Source organism: Atractosteus spatula, chromosome 1 (genome assembly GCF_055471065.1).
Source record: "Atractosteus spatula isolate fAtrSpa1 chromosome 1, fAtrSpa1.hap1, whole genome shotgun sequence".
In the NCBI taxonomy this organism is placed as follows: Eukaryota; Metazoa; Chordata; class Actinopteri; order Semionotiformes; family Lepisosteidae; genus Atractosteus; species Atractosteus spatula.
The window spans coordinates 15296471-15315924 of NC_142706.1; the positions used below are offsets into that span (position 1 = coordinate 15296471).

General features: G+C 36.5%; 1 protein-coding gene across 1 annotated transcript; it reads right to left on the reverse strand.

Annotated features, from left to right (window-relative positions):
* Positions 1-827: 827 nt before the first annotated feature.
* On the reverse strand, positions 828-13510 carry myoz2a (myozenin 2a). The gene is made up of 6 exons (XM_088906131.1): positions 13397-13510; positions 11909-12024; positions 9352-9521; positions 4796-4943; positions 2685-2868; positions 828-2151 (listed from the first exon to the last, which is right to left on the reverse strand). The coding sequence occupies exons 2-6, from the start codon at positions 11985-11987 to the stop codon at positions 1917-1919; spliced, it is 816 nt and encodes a 271-aa protein (XP_088762257.1). The 5' UTR covers positions 11988-12024; positions 13397-13510; the 3' UTR covers positions 828-1916.
* Between the last annotated feature and the right edge of the window lie 5944 nt (positions 13511-19454).

Consider the following 19454-nt stretch of genomic DNA (forward strand, 5'->3'; position numbering starts at 1 on the left):
AAAACAACTCATACTGTATATATACCTCCCTAGAAAATAAGAAGGAGACTTGTCTGAGAAAAGGAACTTCCTTCTTTGCAGAACAACGCTGAAGTGTGCATCTGTTCCTAAGCTGTCACTGTTTGCTGTATATTTAGTATGTGACCTCTGATGTATCAGTGTCCAATGCAATGTTCCACTCTTTGTGAAGCTGAATGCCTGGTAACTAAAACTGCACATTATATCATATCCCTTTATGGTTGACTGAGTCATTCAGAAAAGAGCTGTGGAAACTAATATTCACACTAGCCAAATTATCTGTGGTTTTCATCTAGTGGCAAAGTTAATTATACTGTAGGAAAGGAAAAAAGAGCATGGAGGATTTGAATAAGAGCTGTGAGAAACAATGGTACTGCTAATACAGTTGTGACCCCAGTCTCTTATGGTCTCTGAAGAAAGAAGCCTTCTTTTCAATGTTGCATGTGTGGTTCATCACCAACCAGAATCCAGCCCACCATCTCTCATAGCATGCAGGCAGACAAAATCAGCCAAGGCAAAGGGCAAGTCATATGAACCAATGGGCTCACAACAACTTTAAGGTTCCAAAGGATTATGACACCATAACAGACTATCAATGCCTGGTACACCAACACTAAAGAACACACATTTTCATAAAGATTATTAACCCATGCTGTCATGGCTCACTGTAGTCTTTACTTTAAATGCAGAAATAACACTTGACTTAAGACGCACTTGATACAGATTGTTTGACTGTGGTAAACATGAAGTAAAAAAATAAATCTATCATGTTACTTATTAGGTTTCAGAATTAAGCATGCTACAGTATATTCATGGATGTGACTTGAAATCTTTTATTGTTGATGATGATGCTATATAACAAGTATAACCAAGACCAAAAACTGAAAGGAAATAAAAATCCTTTGCACAAAAGGTCCACCACTGTGTTGCTCGCGTTCTTTCATACTTTCTGAAACAATCATAAACTGGTTTATAAAATCCTTGTACAGTTTACATTATATTCTTGGTTATTTGTATTGGAGGTCTTGGACCTCTGGGGTTGTGAACTGAGGAAGATGCTGCCTGTGTAGGGAGGGGAGATGTACTAACATCAGGGGATGTTTTCAAGGATGAGGGAAGGTGGGTGTGGAAGTAAATAGGACAGTTTTTCTATGCAACGTTGTTATTGTGTGCTGTTACTTTTTTTCAAAAATAATAAATAAGAATTCACACAAAATCCAGCTTAATTACCTCCACGAATTTTAAATAAAATGCAATATACAGACCCATAGTGATGACTTGAGAACATAACACAGTAAAGCAAACTAAAAGACTATCTCTCAGCAACAGCATTGAAGACGTACATAAATTAGACTTGCTTTTTGTTGTTTACACAAAAGCCCTAAGAAGTATTCTATATGCTTTTATGATCATACAGTACATACAACATATTTACATATTTTTTTGCATATAATTCAATAGAGGATTCAATTCCTAACTTTAAATTTTATGGCCAATATATATTTAGCATGTAGAAAGGTGATTCAATGCAGATGTTTGGAAAACAGAAGTACAATACCTTTTTCCCCCAATTGTGGTGGTTTGTTGTCGTCCATTTCTATGAACTTCAGCATGAAAAATATAGCTGTGGCATATCATCATATATAATTGTGACTCTGTTTTTCAAAAGATGATAAAGGGTCTACTAATGAATGTCTACTAATGAATAAAGCAAATTCTGAATTTGCAATTTTGCCATTTTCAGCTTTGCAAAATAAGATAATCTCTATACCTTATCACTTAAGATAAACTCATTACTTTATATCCATTAGTAAAGCTCTTTCCATCTTTGGCAAATCAGGTCCATTGTACACAGGTACTCCTGCTTGTTAATCAAATACATTCATCAAGTTCACAGATCATAGGTCATCAGATTCAGGGACGAGGGGTTCCAAAGGCACAACAGGGATGACAGCCGGGCTGCCATCTGAGACCCACCCCTGGGCTGTTCTGTTGAAAGTTGGACGCTTGGTAACCGGGTCTTGGAGTTCAGAGAATTTGGGAATTGCAATAATGGGGTTGAAATCCTTTTCTGGTGCTTTGAAGGTTATAAGTCTGGAGGCTCTGTCAAAACCACCAAATGGAGTAGCAACCCTGAAGATAAAATACATAAGATCCATCACTAACCAAGAACAGCATGGGTGCTCATAACTGAAACATTCAGATCTTTATGAAATTTTTGTTAGCATTGGTATAAAGATGAGATTTGGTTTCTGGAAGTTTGGCCTTATATCAGACGCAGGGCAGGATGCAGGCACTCTTGCAGAAGGTTGATATTTAAACCATAAGCACATTATTTCAAGGATGCTCATTTCAATAGGCCAGGGCGGTGTTCAATGAAAATATCCAACATATTGTATTTTGTATCATGATGTGTAATATAATGCATTAGATATTTTCAGTCAAGCAATGTATTTTTCCAACTGGGGCATGTTTTTGAAACATATTTCTAAAAGATATTAAAACTCAGTAAAAGTAAAAAAACAAACTAAAACTAAAGAGTATAAATAGCAAACAAATTTAACCTCATTTGTTAAAATTATATTAACTATGATGTCTTGTAGGTGGAAAGAGAACAGCATCTCAGAAGCATCTCCTCTATTGCCATACCAAAGTAATTTGTTTACCTGTTAAAGCTCTTGAAGTCTGGGCCTTCTGGTCTGGGTTCAGGGATAGGCATTTTCTGGTGAAGAGTGTCAGCCAGAATGGGGTCATTGATGATGGCTTGTTCCCAGGGGGAGTGGTAGGATTTGGGGACAGCTGTGGTGTTAAACTTCTCTGGAGGAATATCCTTCAAGGGCCCTCCATAGCCTACATGAGGAAAAGAGTCACAGGCAGTCTCAGGGTAAGTGTGATACTAGGCACCAATACAATAGCTTATGATTCCTACAACTTGAAATACAGAAAGCATCTAATCAATACCATATGTACTGATGAAAGCACTTTCAGGGTTAATATATAATACCCTTTCAAAACATGAGAGACACCTAGATAGCCCAGAACACATACTGTACAGCACATCTGTCTGTTGTTTTAAATGCAAATGAAGTAATATCTGTTATAGAGCCGAACTGATAACGAGTCCATAAGTTGTGGATCACATTTCCCAGACCTGTAATTTGACTTGAACTTTCCAAGATAAAAGACATAGAAACCGAAAGTATTTTTGTTTCCCTTTAAATGAACCACTCAGTGTGGTGGACAGAGTAAGAAAAGGAAAAATCTCAAGCAGGAGTTTCATACGCTACATATTGAACAATCTATATTGCTTGGATGAGTTAAAGATAAAGGAAAAACCATGTTTTATTACATATTAGTTTACATGTTTATAGTTGTTTTCTTTTCTGGAGTGGTTTACACACAAGGATAGATGCTACCTCCCTTAAAGATTGCTAAATAAAATCTGTAAAGAATGAACGAAATACCATATCAGTGTCAAATCGGCTTAAGATCTCAATGTTTGTTTACTAGATTTTTACATCCTATAATCAAAAAGCGCAACTTAAAGTCTATCCCTCATAGTCACTTTACACAGTCATTTTCCTGCGTGTCTTCTGCTAAGTAGTAAAGGAAACAGGAAGGCACTACTGACTGCTTCCCTCTTGGGCAAGATTTATTTTTTTTCTTGAAATGTGCATGACTCTGGAAATGTTTTTTTTCCCTCAAACATGATTTTCATTTCATTAGACATCCCACTGGTTTTGTATTTCTAACTTGACGTTATTTGGATGTGCAAGATGTTTTCCATTTAAAAACTTGTGGAAGCATGAAATAAATGTGTTTACATTTAATTTCAAATGGTGAAATATAAAGTTCAGTAAACGATAAATTTACCCTAAAGTACAAACTGTTAGAGCAAAGGAAAAGTGTTATTTTTCTACAATTTAACACACAAAATTACAAGTAAATAAAATGTGTAATTTTGTTTCCATATAATATAGAAATATAGAAGTGGAGCACTTGTTTTGATGTTAATATAAATTTGTTTTAGTGTTCCTTATCTTCCTCTTTGTTAGCCTGTAGTAATATTTTTTTCTGTCATAATAATGATACAGGAAAACAGTTCTGTGTGTATTTATCTTCCAGTGGGGGTGATTAGTGCTAGAAAACCTGTCCATGCTGCCAAAGAATACCATGGATCTCCACAACTGTCTTCATTGTCTCTTAAGAGACCACTGTGCTGAAACTTGCTTAAGATAACATAAGAGATAAAAATAATTTTCTTGGAGGCAATGGATACACAGGAAATGTTTGTCATGCCTTCTGTCCAAATATCAGAGCGTTGATATCCAAATACTTTATCCAAAAAATTTCCATCACAGCCTCAAGAGATTACACACCCTCTACTTTTGTCGTCACAAAACTCTTATTTGCATAATCCTACTGACTGAATTCCGCTCTCTAAACATCATAATTTCTTTCCTAAATAACACTGCTCTTGGCAGTGCTAGCATTTGCGTGCACCACAATAAACAGTTAAAATAGTTACAACGAAGCAAAGCAGGAAAACAGTGTTTTACAGTGTTTGCATTGGTTTTATACACAGTTAGCTTCTTGGGACATACAGTACAGTACTGTCCATTACTATGGTAATGTAGGTGTTCATCTCCCCTAATAGGAGGGCTATATAATTAATACATTGTTTTCTCATCATCAAGTTATACTATCAAGATGTGAATCAGACTATTGTCTTGCCATCTGTAACTGTAAGTAGGTTATTAAGGTTATATTTACCTACCTGGGGCTATTGTGTCTGGGTTTGGAGGAGTCCTGGGGTCAGGCGTATTTGGTGGTGTTTTAGGCGAGTGGCCAGCATCCAAGCTGTTCCCTTCTCCTTTGTTAGTTTCTGTTGTTTCATTATTCTGTGCTTGAACAGACACACAGTTCTGGCAGGAAAGACAGAACAACTATTTTTTAGTTTACTTTATCTGAGAAATGTGTATATTGTGGAGCTATTCAAGCTGGTCCTCTTTTATAGTCTGCCCAGGGATCAAATTCTCTAGTTGTTCTATCAGGTTCCTAAGATCCTTTCTAGAAAGGATCTTATCTAAGGTTTTTTTCACTGGGCTAATCAGGGTACTCTACTCTTAAAGGATAGTGTCCATCCATGGAACAACTGAGTGAGAAAATTTTGAGAATTAAACCCACAAGGTCTTGCTTTTTATCTGTTATTCTCAAGAATATTGCACAAAATAATAAGCAAGTTCTGGTTACTTGATAGGTTCACATAAAAAAATGTTAGAATTATTGTTTACAACAATACCTGTAATTCAACATTGTTTCACATAAACAGATTTTAAACTCTCTCCTAATGTACTGTATGTGAATACAGAGCTTTTTTTCAAAAACTGACACAGTAGTTCTAGTCTTTCTTAAAGTTTAAGCAAGCATCAACTTAATGTTGTGCAATAATTATATTAGTAAGTTGAATATGATTTATTTTGCCTTGTAATATACATGGAAAATCACTTCTGTTCTTTTATCTTCAAAATATTCAGGCTGTTAACACTGCTATTTTCTTATTGTTTTTAGAGCCTGCCAATTTTGGATTAGTTAAAAGAACTGTAATTAATTGTAAGCACAGTGCAGCTATGTACTGTATAGGTCTGACTGGATACTACCTACTGTATGACACCAAGCCTGAACAAAACATGTTTTAGAAAGGCCAATCTACATTCTGGACAGAATAGTTTACCTGGGATGGAAAACTAAAATAATTCCCCAATCTCGGAATACTCTCAGAGGTTTCTAATGCCCCCTTCTCAAAGTCTGGAATTGTAGTTTGAATGTTTTCTGCCCATATATCCTCTGATCTCTCAATGTTTTATTGCACCTCACCTGTAACTTATCTATAGAGTAGTTTAGGGTCCTGTGGTGGAAGAATTGATATTGGAAAATGGGTAGCTGCAGGGACAAGCAGGTGGCTGTACCTTTATGAAAAGGTAAACAGAAGAGATGACACCAAGTTCACAGAATTAGTTTCAACATCAAAAAGTAGCTCATAAAACAATTAAATGAATTTCATATTGAAGCTAATGCAACATACAGATGTTGCAAAACTGCACTGTATGTCTCAAACTGGCCAAAAGCTGACATACCACTATATTCAGTAAGTGTTCTATGACTCTTGGCACTGACAAAGAAATCAAGCAGCAATTTACTTCAACCTTGACTATGTCAAATACTTGGAACAGGTACTGTCACCAACACCCTGTTATATCAGAAAAGTAAGTACAAGGCACTGTGGCAGATTTCCCAATCTATGTACTGGCAATTGAATGATTACTGTATGTCATTGTTCATATCCACTGATCTACAGTAAATTGATTTGTTTATCACCAACTCATCTGCATAGCCGGGTCCATCAAACTGGTTCCCATGTCACAATTGAAACAAGAACAATGTTGATGCAACATCATTGAAATACTCAAAAAGCCAATCGAGCGAGAAATCTTGTACCAGTGACTTTGTACAAGACTTTCAAGTTTCAAGCAGCAACTCATCAGCAGATTGGTGTGATCACTAGTTCACTATCATCAACAGGAGCAAATTAACTCTCGGCGTTTCTTCCAGGCCTTTTCTGTTTGACAATTGCAAACGCTCCGAAGAAAAGAAACTGAATCATCGCTGAGTAGAGGCGGGGTTTCAAAGGATAATCCCCAACATGAAGATCAAATAGTGGGAAATCAAGGAGAAAGAGATACAGCACCTCCCCATCTCCTTGCCTCCCCACAATAGGTATAACTTTTGCTCTACCAACAAAATCAGAAATCTTCTGAGGACTCAGGAACCAGCCCCCAGATTTGATCCAACCGATAAGCTGTCAGTCATTTGAAGGAACATATCAAAGACCTCCTCATTCAGGACTGTTGTTGAGGGATTAATTTGAGAGCACTTCCATGATTCATTTACTGTATTCATTCATGATTTTAGGAATGAGCTTGGTATTCATAAAATTTTAACAAAAACTGGGAAGGACATTATGCACATCAAAATAAGTCAGAAGCAGGTGATGAAATCACTTTAGTTTTCAAACAGGAAGGGACAGCTCACATTTTACAAATCCCTCTTCAGGGATTAGACATTCCATTTAATCTTAGGAACAGCATAGTAGCATTTCCTTCTGTGGAAATTACAGAGAGATTGTTTCACTATTCTTTGCAAGAAAGATCATTTTAAGGAATTTACTGAATTCAGTTTTTCCATTTGTTGAAAAGCTTCTTCCACAAGCTCATTATGTTTTAAACAGTGGTGTTCTGGTCCTGGGGGACCTTCATGCCTTCTGAATTTTGTCCTTGCTAAGTTCTTCAATCACAGTTTAATTGATTTCAGTTTTCTAATTGAGGCCTATTTTTAAATGTTAAATGTTCTGTGTGCAGTATTAGCTAAAACCATACCCGTGACATAAGGTATGACTGAATGTGGATATAAGCAACCAGACAAAATTAAGTAAATAATCAGCATGAAAGATTAATAGTTTGGTTGGATAAAAAACCAGCAGACACAGGATTTCCCCAGCTCCAGGTCTAGGAACTACTAGTTTATTAGGCAGGCATGAGGAGGCACAATTGACATGAGAAGCATTTTGGAGGATCATTCTCAATGACAGATGCCTTTGAAGTAAAGCACCTTACCAACTACTGTCTTACCAAAGTAAAGACAATAGCTAAACAAGGCTGTCATTTACACAATACTGTTTTCAATATTCCTTACCATAACACTATACAGTATCTAACCACCAACAAACTACTATTTAGAGTGAAAGTGAATGGTTAAATGGAAGGTAAACTAACTTAGCCTACTGCCAGAACAAAGACAACCACAACTTCAGTGGCTGAGCCCCAATACACTGATGATGCTGCAGTGTGCTCACTCTTGAACAGATCTGCAACCGAACATTTACATTTTTACTGAGCCATCATGGAAAAACATCAACTGACATTTAATACTTTTACAAATAAATTCCTCCATCAACAATGCTCAATCCCCAGCCTTATAGCATTTACGATTCATAGGGATACTCTGGAAAACGATGAAGATACAATATGTCCTAAAGCATGCAAGTGTAACCTTTAGTCACAAGAGGAAATGGGTTTTCGAAGGTTGTGACATGTGATTCATTGTCCTTGAGGACATTCCAAAGACAGAAAACTCATTGGAGACTAGCTCTTGACTGCCTCAATCAGAAGAAAGATCTGTGGCAAGGATCACATCCCATGAAAACCATACAGCAACATGAGAAGGAAAAGTGGGAATGACAGGGTCAGGGTGTCATGAACCAGATGGTCAAAGTAGGACCATTTTACTTTGTACTCAGAGACATGTTCAAACAGCAACATACTATACCAAATTTACCTCATCTGCCATCTCTAGTTACAGAGATTAGGATAATCATGAAAGACAATTATTCTCTACTGATAATTTATGGTTATTAGTGGTCATAATATTAGCAATCTGCATCATTACAGTGTATTATTCACCTAGAAAGTTAACCCTACCTTTAATACTTATTACAAGGAGATAGAGTGTACCTCTTACCTGCCTGTAATGATATCAATAATCCAACACTGAATAGATGGCTGATACAGAGCCTACCCTCAGTCAAGGTGGTCCTAAAGTTCTACCCACATACAGTAAAAACACATATTGATCACTGAAGCGAAGGAGGCTATAGCATAAGCTTTTTTTACATCAAAAAGATCTTAAAACCTACAGTAACTCCATCTGACATCAAATATGCCCTTTACAGTAAATACGAAACAATAAGCCCTAACAAATTGCCTAATTATCACCCATTGTGTCTATTTATAAAGATTAAAAGTTTTATGGTGGCCTCTAAAGACATGTTGTCTGTAATTCCATTCACTCCTTGTGCCAGCCTGCTACAATGGCATAACATTTATAAGTGGAGGAGTTAAACAGTAGTTGACTTTGTTGAACATTTCTCTCGTACTCAGATACTGCACAACGTTTTATCTTAAATGTCAGAAAGCTCTTTTTTAAGTTTCAACTTTCACTTGAGTTTCACACTTTTACAAAATGCAAGTCACCTACAGTACAAATCCACTTGTTGAAGTGTCAGAAGACAATGGGCCACCTACTATCAATCTTTATGAAGCTTTAGAGAGGTGGTTTTAAAGTAACTCACATACAATGTTTTACACTGCATAACATTCAGAAATGAGGAGGTTCAACAAAGCATCATCCTATCCCCATTGAAAACTAAGGAAGAATAATTCTCTTATAATTACTCTGTGGGTCCCATTTCTTTAGTACCCAATTGGACATACTCACATTCATCTGCATGTTGGTTTCATTCTGGAAACTTTCAAAAGTGTATTTCTCTGACCTCCTCTGGCGCATTTTGAAGAGGCGAGAGCCCCTGTTGGACTGCAGTGATAATTCCTCTAGCATAATGTCTTTGGGGACACTGATCTTCTTTCCCAAGTCCATAGAATCAGAATCTATAAAGGAAGACACAAGCACGTATGCACTTGTTTATTAGACTGAAGGAGCAATATCTTAATTAATGTAACAGTATTTTCTTTGCCACTGTATGTATTTGCATTGAACTCAGCTGCAACAGTGATAAACTGTTTAACGTAGACAGTCCTTCTATAAGTAATAGTGGTTTTGATTCTGTTAAAATAAAGATAAATCAATTAAATGAACCAATACTAATTTGGCAAAGCTCTTATTTTCTTATCTTTTACCCAATTCAACCATTTCTATATTGTGACATAATTACAATGAGGATAAAATAACTTTGATGTAAGTTAGTTTCTAATGGCATCTTTCTGATGCTATTGTACATTGACCTATTCCTGTTGCTTACTGAGGATTTGAGGATTATGATTATTCTGATTGGAATAAAATGAATAAATTGTAACAGAAGTGAAGGTGGTAGTGGAGAATGGTAGAGAGATCTGCCACAGAGAGTCTTTAAGACTTGTGGAAATGACATTTTTATTAACATTTCAAAATACACTTTAATCACCAATTATTTCATTTTTATGTCTATCTCTCAATTTGAAATAATCTCTTCTTAGTTAAATGAGCTCACCATCATAAAAGACAGATAAAACCAATGTATGTGCATCCTCCAAAATTTGCACAGTCACACCATCTTTCCACTTTTCAGTGGACCTACAGGGCCAAAAACATAAAAAGCAACACTTCTAGGTTCGTGTCCCTGGTTGCCACATGTAAGCAGAAAATGAAGTGAACTCATTCCACATTCTCTCAACCGTACTGCAACTTGGGAAAATCTAGTTACAGCTGATTAATGACAGCACAGAAGATATTATGTCCAACCTGTTCTCCACACACAGGCTGTAATGGTTAGGTCCTATAGACCCCCTTAACACTGTTAAATTAGTTTATTAAATAAGTATCAATTCTTTATGTGAAATCTCTCATGTTTAGTGTCCTTTTAAAAAAACATCTAACAGACAATCTCATGATCCACTGTTGTACATAACTACATAATAGGGTTTACCCCTAAGCAGTACCTTAAGTTAATTTAATAAGTTTATATTTTGTATTAATGAAAAAAGTAATGGAGAGAGCATTACAAAGTAAAGTGTTTAATTAAGCCAAATAGCATTTAATTTCCATTAAATGTAATTAAATTATAGCAAAATTGAGGTAACACATTGTTGATAATGTTTAACTTTGTCAATTTATTTTCTTTTGCCACATCTATAACAAACTGCAATGGAAGATTGCTTACATATTTTTCAAAATAATTTTTCTTCCATTGTAAATTGTATTATCTTGATTGTAATTGTAAAATTATTACTTTTTTTTGCAAAGTTCATAATACATTTTGTAAAATATTTACTGTATGTATTGTATACAATATGTTTAACCAGGAAAGCCGTATGCTTAATAATAATTTGGGACAGCAAAGGAATGTGCTTTTTCTGAAGTTTTTGATCAAAAATATAGAATTTGGTATTACTCTATTACTTTAAACATGCTTCGTGAGCTCAGTAGTTTTCTGAACATCACAGGGCTGCTATTTCACTGGGTCCTCTTTCCGAGTACATTAATCCATAGATATCCTGACCTTTACTACTCTGCATGGAGTTGCTATATTGAATACTCCCTCTGAGAAAAAGAAATATATAACGTTAACCTGCATGTAGCCGGGATTGTTTCTCACCACTGAAAACATGGTATACAAAGCAGCAGAGCTAAGCCACCTTATGTTTTTAGTTGCCCCTTTATCAAAACAAAGAATACATGTTTTCCCAGGAATTAACTCATTTTGTGGCCATCATGGCAAAATGTTATGCTAAGTATAAAAAATTACTTATACAGAATGTGTGAACTGTGCTTTTGGGTTCTAATATCTCTCAGTACTGTATATAGTCAAGCTCTGTTTTTCTGAATCTCCAGAAAAGCTATTTAAGCTTTCCATTTTACAGTTACAAAATTAGCATGAATGTTTGTGTTAATTTACAGTATATGTGTACATAAGTATAATGTGGACACTTCAGTGACTTTTCAGTTGTTTTCTGTCCAATGTTGCTGGATGCTCAAAGGCTCTGCAGCTTATGAAGATGTCAGGTTCCAATCAAACACTGAAAGTCTATCCACGTGGAATGTTCATCAGCTGTCACAGAGCTTCATTCCTTCCCAACAGCTACACACAGTTGTTCCTCCCAGAAATAGATTTCAAAAGGACAACTACAGAACAATCAGTTACCATAGGTAGCAGAACCATCCCATTGATTTATTTATGGCAAGCCACACAGACAGACACTAGCATTACCACACTATGCAACAGATTAAAAGGAGTCTGTCACAGAGATGGATTGGCCATGGAGATTTAATGCAATCATACCATTGGATCCTTGGATTTCCCTCACAATGGCTGCTGCCTGCATCTTCCTCTCCTTGGTTGTCATCATGGTATGTGACATGACTCTCTCTGGTTTCTGATAAGCTGACCCTCAGACACTAAAATAAGCACAGAAGAAACACATGTTACATTTCTTTCTCCTGCCAATTCACCAAGAGCGGAGCATGTCAGTCATCTTTTTTATGAAAAATGAGCATTGCATGGACAAGCTGAGATAATATCAAGTTCTCACACATGCACAGTCTCAAATCTGCAGATTAGAATTTAGTTGAAGTTTGGGAAAAAAAGAGCTAACACTTCCTTTTAGATAACTTTGTTTTATTCAAGGCCATCACTTTAAGTGGCAAGAGCTAGTATCAGGTTACTTACGTGATGCTCCTGTTGTTGCCCTGCCCAGCTGTAAATTTGCAAAGGTGACACTACTCCTGTCACAAAAAAACTTGCATCTTCATTCTCTGAATTCTTGCCCATACTCTGTACCACTGGATGCAGCATGAAGAAGCCTACTAGGGTGATGTTAAAGTCTGCTGTAGTATCTTTTACTCGCTCAACAAATAATTCCAGATTAAGGCCATGTCCATCATTTAATTAGTGGACATGATGAGAGAAGAACTATTTCTGTATAATCTGTAGAGCAATACTGTGTGATTTTTCTGTATCTTGATACTTTCGGAGAAAACATTTCTGTCTTCGGTGTGAAGGTGTGAAAGTCTCAAGGCAGGCCAAGAACAGAGCAGGCGAAGGGTATGAAGATAGGCATTCATCATTTTTCATCAATGGTGACTTCTGCTGAAATAAGTCTATTGTCTCTTTATGTAAAAATTGATTAAAAGTAACTGTAGACTGTGAAAAGGCATTGGTAGACCTTAACCACAGAAAAATCATATAAATTTTTAATTTACATTAGCCTGAATGAAGGAGGGAGAACATCATCCTTGCAAAGAAAAAATACATTAGAATAACACTAAGTTGTGTTAAAACAAGCTTCTTAATACTGTTGAAATAGCTAATATCTAAAGAGAAGTCTGAAAATTACATATCATGGTCTGGGTTGCTGATGAAATACTTTATTTGAAATTACTGCGCTTTTTACAAGATGTGACATGATGAAAATACAATGTTACAATAGTAAAAAAAAAACTGACCCAAAAGCAGGTGGAGTATACTCTCCATTTGAATGGAGTAGTTAATTAAAAATTCAAATAATAATTCAAAACCAACACAGAATAAAGTTTATTAAAAGTGTGGCATTTGCAGGCTTTTGAAACTTGCATGATTTAATTATTTTTTTTAATCTCATTTGCAAGGTATTTCTTCACATGAAGAGTTACTCAAAAACCATAACAATAAATGTGAAAAAAAACCGAACTGTTCAAAAGATGACAAGTCGCAGGTCGGTACAAAATTTCAATATTTTAGATACACGTAAGAATGTACAGTAGGTACAAGTGGAGGGAACAGTTTTCATACCTGTCCAGAGGTCCCGTGTATACTAGGCTCTGTCTGAAGGTAAGGCTCTCAGGGGTCAACCTGTGTAGTTCGATCTATCCAGGTCTTCACTATGCCAGCTACTGAAGGAAACTGGGGGGTGTCAGTGTGTCCGTTGTCACTGGTATGTAACTTACATCAACCAGCTAAATATAGACCCCAAACACTCCAACCACTCACATTTCTTCAGCATAAGTGGAGGACATGATGGAACAGTGGGCTCCTATACTATCAGGGAATGCTGTTCAACGATGTCCTAGGAATATTTTCTTCCAAAGGCTCAGGTGTGTATGTCTCTATGCTCGCAGGAATGGCTTAACCGTATAATGCTTCTTTTGCTGGGGAGAAGACCATCTTGAAGAGTTATAAACTACTGTAGGAAATAGAACTGCACTGTACCTACCTGGTGGACCTGCAGCCTGTACAAGGTCATCTAGCCTTGGCACACATGACACTGAATCGTTTCTTCCGTTACATAAGAGTTCTCACATACTACCGGCTCAACACAATAGGCTTTTTATTCAGGATTGGATTTATTAATCTGCTTATTTTATGAAATATAGGATTTCAGAAGAATACGGCTTTACTTTATATTTACAGTCCCAACACACTTTTCTTCACTGCAGAAGTCCTTTAAAATGTTATTGGTGAGTTCCAACAGTGACTTACTGTATAGTATGTCAAATGGTAAACACTTTATTTAAAATAGTGCTTTTAATTGTTCACTTTGACTATGAGGAGCACACAGAGCCTATGGCAAGCAGGGCAATTTCAATGTGATGCCAGGTAACACATCACTTAATGATAAAACTACACAGCTGTGCCTCTGCAAATCTGTCAAAACAAAAACCCACTAATACAGTGCAGAACTCCTTTCAATGAAGCCAGTTTTTTTTGACAGAGGAAGAGATAAACTCTACCATGTCCTCACAGATGAACCCTGTCTATGCCATGTCCTGATGTTTCTGTAGCCTTTTACTATTTTCAGACTATGTCCTCCTTGCCCTCTCACATAATCAGATAACCAGCTCATCCATCTTTCTCTTTAGTCTAATCATCTGTTGTTTATTGCCCTGGTTTGACACTTCCTCAATTTGTATTGGACCATGCAGTGCCTCTGTTTAAAAAAAACCAATATGAATGCCCATGCTTTTTATCATGTGAATGCTTGAAAATACAATAAGGATCCTAACCCCTACAAATGCTTTTAGCTGTTTTGTTTAATCGGCTAAAGGCAGATTTGCAAAATTGAATTTTGCAGGAAATTTCTTTATTGCTTACTCCAATGAAACAAATGAAAATGTGTGTGTTATTGTAAGCCACTGTGCTTTAACTTTAAAATATATGCAGTATATATATTAGTTAATAAGGGACAAAAAGTCTCTTCACATATGTTAAATTCCCCTTGTCATACATACATGCGAACACAAAACAGTTTTTCTGATTAAATTTATTTGCACTTGTGAATTCATTTCACATTTTAGTGTAATGAGTTCTGACACTAGATGCAGAAGAACAAAAGCCTAAGGGCAAAACACACTAATATAGGTGCATAATATAAGACATATTGGTTGTCTGGTTCTCAGGTGAAGCCTCATGCTTTCAACATCAGTAATAATTAAAAAAATGGCTAAATTAGAGATGAAACCAAAGAAATAGCCTTAATTATATCAATATACAGGCATTGAAGGCAGTTTCTACAAATCTACAGTATATAGTACTTACATGAGTGTACAGTACATATGCAAAAACATTTTGTAGACATTTAAAGGTTTTGTTCTAATTTATTTTGGAATGCTGCACTACACTGGCTTCATAGAAAGAGGTCATAATGTTACGAACAAAAATCTTAGACTCCACGATCTTATATGAGTAAGCACATTTTCGTTCGTCATCTGTTAAACAAAAATGGGTAAAAATACATTTTTAGTAAAAATATACGAAGTCATAAGATTTTTATTTAACTAAATGGGTCAATGTTTTTCTTGTTGTGTGTGCTTTGTTAAAGCTTGTTGGAAAAATGTTGCTGTCACGCCCTCTGCAGCCAGAGGGCGCTCCTTCTCTGTCCTGTCCCTAGTTTACGGTCTGCTGTCCTTCCTGTCCCTCTCTTTCCCTTGGGCTATATATTTCCAGGTCTTGCACTCTGTCCTCGCTCAGCATTGACGTTCGGATGTCCTGAGACCCGCCTAGCACCAGGGCGCCCCACGTCCGCTCCCTGAGGGCATAGGTTTCTATACGGCATTCCTGAACTCTTTGCACTATGAGCCCGGGCCTTTTTCCCGTCTCGCCGCCACACATTTGGGTCTTTTTCCGCTCTCCTGCTCCCCACGGTTAGTCCCTTTGGACGTCCGTGACAGTTGCTCAACTTCTATAATGGCATTACAGCAAGTGCAAGAATCAAAAGGCATAATTTCCACAGTTTAAGGTATTATCTGTGATCAATGAAGAAGGATGTAATTTATGCATCTTTTTCTCAGTGTATGGTGCAGAAATGCTTCATTAAGAAAGACAACAAATAGAACGTTTTACTGTATGAGGTTGCGCTTTTCTTCTTGTGAATCTCAACATCACTGAAGCCTTAAACAGCAAAATAATCTTTGCTATTACTAGTCACAACATTGTTCCATTTGTTTCTCAGTGATTACCCAACAATCTCCTTGGTAACAGGTCTATGAATATCACTATAGTGGACATACTGTACTCAACCCTGACAGAATGCCTGAACAGCAAAATGATGTGTTAGTATTTCTACTATGTACCTGGGGACATTTGAGTGTGTTTCCTATACTAAAGTCTTGCACTCTTACCTCGGATCCTAAAGTGACACTTACAGTAAATGACCTGTTTGCAGCTGTGGTTGCTGTGCTGTCAAAGGTCTCATTTGTTATCAGCATCATGTATGAGAGCCTGCTTATCAGATTGTGATTTAATATGATAATAAACTGTTATACAGAACTATCTATGTTTTACAAATTTCACTTTTATGATTAAGTTACCATATTTGAAGAAATCAATAGTTAAATCATTGTCTTTTACCGATTGGTCAGGTGACTGAGGGTAGCTGAATGTCTTACAGACAAAAGCGGCCATTTTTTCTGAACCTGCTGTCCTTTCACAATACTTTGTTAAGGATCTCTGCTGTTGGATAAAAATATGCACTTTAATTTTCATATTATACAGTATGTGTGATGTTTACTTTTGTCAAGTAAATATACTGAATGAAAAAAGACATGACTGGTAGTCCTAACTACTGTATGTGTTTTCATGAATGTTACTGCTTTTTAATTACAAAGGGCAGTAAAAACACACCTGTTTGAAAAACAACTTAGTTACAGGTGTTTCGTTTCCTATATGGAAACATGTAGGCAAAAGCATTTTTGGAACAGCAATATTTGCTCTCTAATCTATGACAAAGGAATAATTTGGTTTCACTAGCTTGTTGTTATCACGTCTTTCTTCTTTCTTAGCGATTCAGTGGTAGTTTCAAACAAGAGGTCTGTCTTTGTCCTGAGTTTGGATTTGAAAAAAGAGTTCAGAATTCAGGCAGAATACTTAGTCAGTTCTAAACTGTTCTTCCAACTTTAAGCAAAGTTGCAAAAGTTAATGTCCATCCATTTTCTAATCAGGGTAAGAATGTACACAAGGCCATCACAGACACACACCAGGGCCGATTTTCCCAGAAGTCAATTAACCTATTGAAGTGTTTTTGGACTGTAGTTGGAAACCAGAGCACTCCAGGTCTGAAACTGAACCCAGGGCATCAGCCCTGTGAGGCAGAAATGCTGACCAGTATACCACCGTGCCACCCAAAGACACAGATTAAAAGTAAATGTACATTCCCTATTTTGTAATACTGTCTCATGCTCTGTGCTTGTGGTTGGATTGCTCTGTGGATGTGAGGTTAGTCACTACTGACATCTAGTCTCTAGAAGATTATACTGGCTGATATAAGAAATGCAAGTACGTAATCAGCAATGATGATTTTGACTTTGATTTTAGATTTAGAAGTAGAACTGAATGTGAGACTGAACTTTACCAAAGAGATCTTTAATTTATAAGTACAATAAATCAATGTAAAAATCTGGGAATTCACTTAGTGGGTGCACTGTATGCTTTCACTTTTCCATTGGGGTTTCAATGTGTCAAATCACTCAGCACTGTTAGTAGAATAGGGGTATCAGTACACAGTGAAAGGAATGCATACCGAAAATAGACTGCAGACAAATGGGTTTTTAAATCAGGACCATAACGTAAGGATGACTTAATGCTAGGTAACTTTAGAGGCAACTTTGCAACACCATGAATAGCCGAGTGTCATTTCTATAAAACTAGTGGCAAATATTCAAAGACACACAAACAGTATATAATTTCCCATAGCCCACAATGTAAGAAAGTTTTAATTCAAATCTATATAATTAAAGTATACTATATTGTACTTGTAGCCATAGCCAACAGCTTATCTTGTAAAAGACCAGAACCACACTTTGAAATATGGCTATAAAACTGTTTAGTTTTCCTCATATTGGTGACTTCTGTAATCTTGCAGGTTTTTAAAATGCATCAATCTTTAGTTTACGCACTGTAGCAATCTGTACAATAAAACAAATTAAAATTATTGGAAGTACATGAATACATACTGTATTTTATTAAAACTATTTAAAATTAAATATTGAACTTTAATATAAAAACAAAGGTCTAGAGCATGAATTAAACGCGCAGATCGACTTACAAGGCCTGCTTTGGGCGGGGAGATCATTTCACAACCTTGGAGCAAAGGAACAGAAAACACATCTCCCAGGATTCAGTGCCTAGTTTTGGGAATCAATGGATGTCCAGAATCCAAAGAATACAAATAGTATGCAATTGTATAAGGAGATAAAAGTTCACAGATATAGTCAGGAGCTAAACCATTCAAGACTTAAAAGTTGAGTGCAAGTTTTTTTAATTGTATTCTAAAACCCACACAAAACAGAAGACATCTGATCATATATCTTAGTTTTAGTGAAATTTCCAGTAGCTGAGCTCCAGACATATTGCAGCTAGTTTGAATACACAATAAGCACTATATTACAATAATGAAGTCTATCAAAATCAAGCAGTAGGTTATCTATAATAGGTTAGTAGAGACATGAACAGATACGGGAAATGTCACTAAGATTAAAATAGACACCCTCACAACATTGTGAACATGCAGAGGAACAGAGAGGTATCAGGTATCAAAAACGACACCAAGATCTCTGACCTGAGCAATTGCACTAATTCCAACACTGTCAGCGATCAAACTTAAGATGACACAGATGTGCAGTTGATAAGGAGAGCCAAAAAGCATTATTTTGGTTTTGTCAGAGTTCAGATATGAAACATTTTGTTGCAGTCTTATTTGACATCATATAAGAAACTGTAATGTGTAACAGAGGAGACTGTTTTTCGTTCATTTCAACTTTGTGAGATCAGAAATTTGGGTATCACCAGTGTACTACTCCCTACTCTTATTGAGAAATACCCGGGGATCTTTAATGACCACTGAGAATCAGGACCTCAGTTTAATGTCTCATCCGAAAGATGGCGCCCACTACAGTATAGTGTCCCCGCCACCCTACCAGGGCATTAGGACCCACACTGACCACAGGGTGGGAGCCTCCCCACTGGTCCCACTAACACCACTTCCAGCAACAACCATAGCTTCCCAGGAGGTATCCTCCATCCAGGTACTGACCAGGCTCAACCCTGCTTAGCTTTAGTGGGTAGCCAGTTGAGAGCTGCAGGGTGATATGGCTGCTGGCTTAATATATTCTATTTTATTCTATTCTATTCTATTATATTATTACAAATTATTTCATATCAGCCATATAAATTTTAAACCTTGACATGTCAGTTCCAGTAATACTGTCACTCATCCATCCTGCAGAAGAATGGATAAAAAAATTCAGCACAACTATTGGAATAAATAACCAGGCCACACTGGAGGCCTGTACATGGAAAGAAGCAAAAGGCCATGTAAGGTAAGTTACCAAAACTATAATAGGATACAGTAAAAGAA

Bases quoted from the DNA above. Each gene is read 5' to 3' on its own strand.
- myoz2a (XM_088906131.1), bottom strand. From the start codon at position 11,987: ATGTCACATACCATGATGACAACCAAGGAGAGGAAGATGCAGGCAGCA. The intron at 2,869-4,795 runs GTAGGTAAATAT...TTCCTCATGTAG, and splicing joins CCCAGACACAATAGCCCCAG to GCTATGGAGGGCCCTTGAAG. The intron at 2,152-2,684 runs GTAAACAAATTA...TTTTATCTTCAG, and splicing joins GACTTCAAGAGCTTTAACAG to GGTTGCTACTCCATTTGGTG.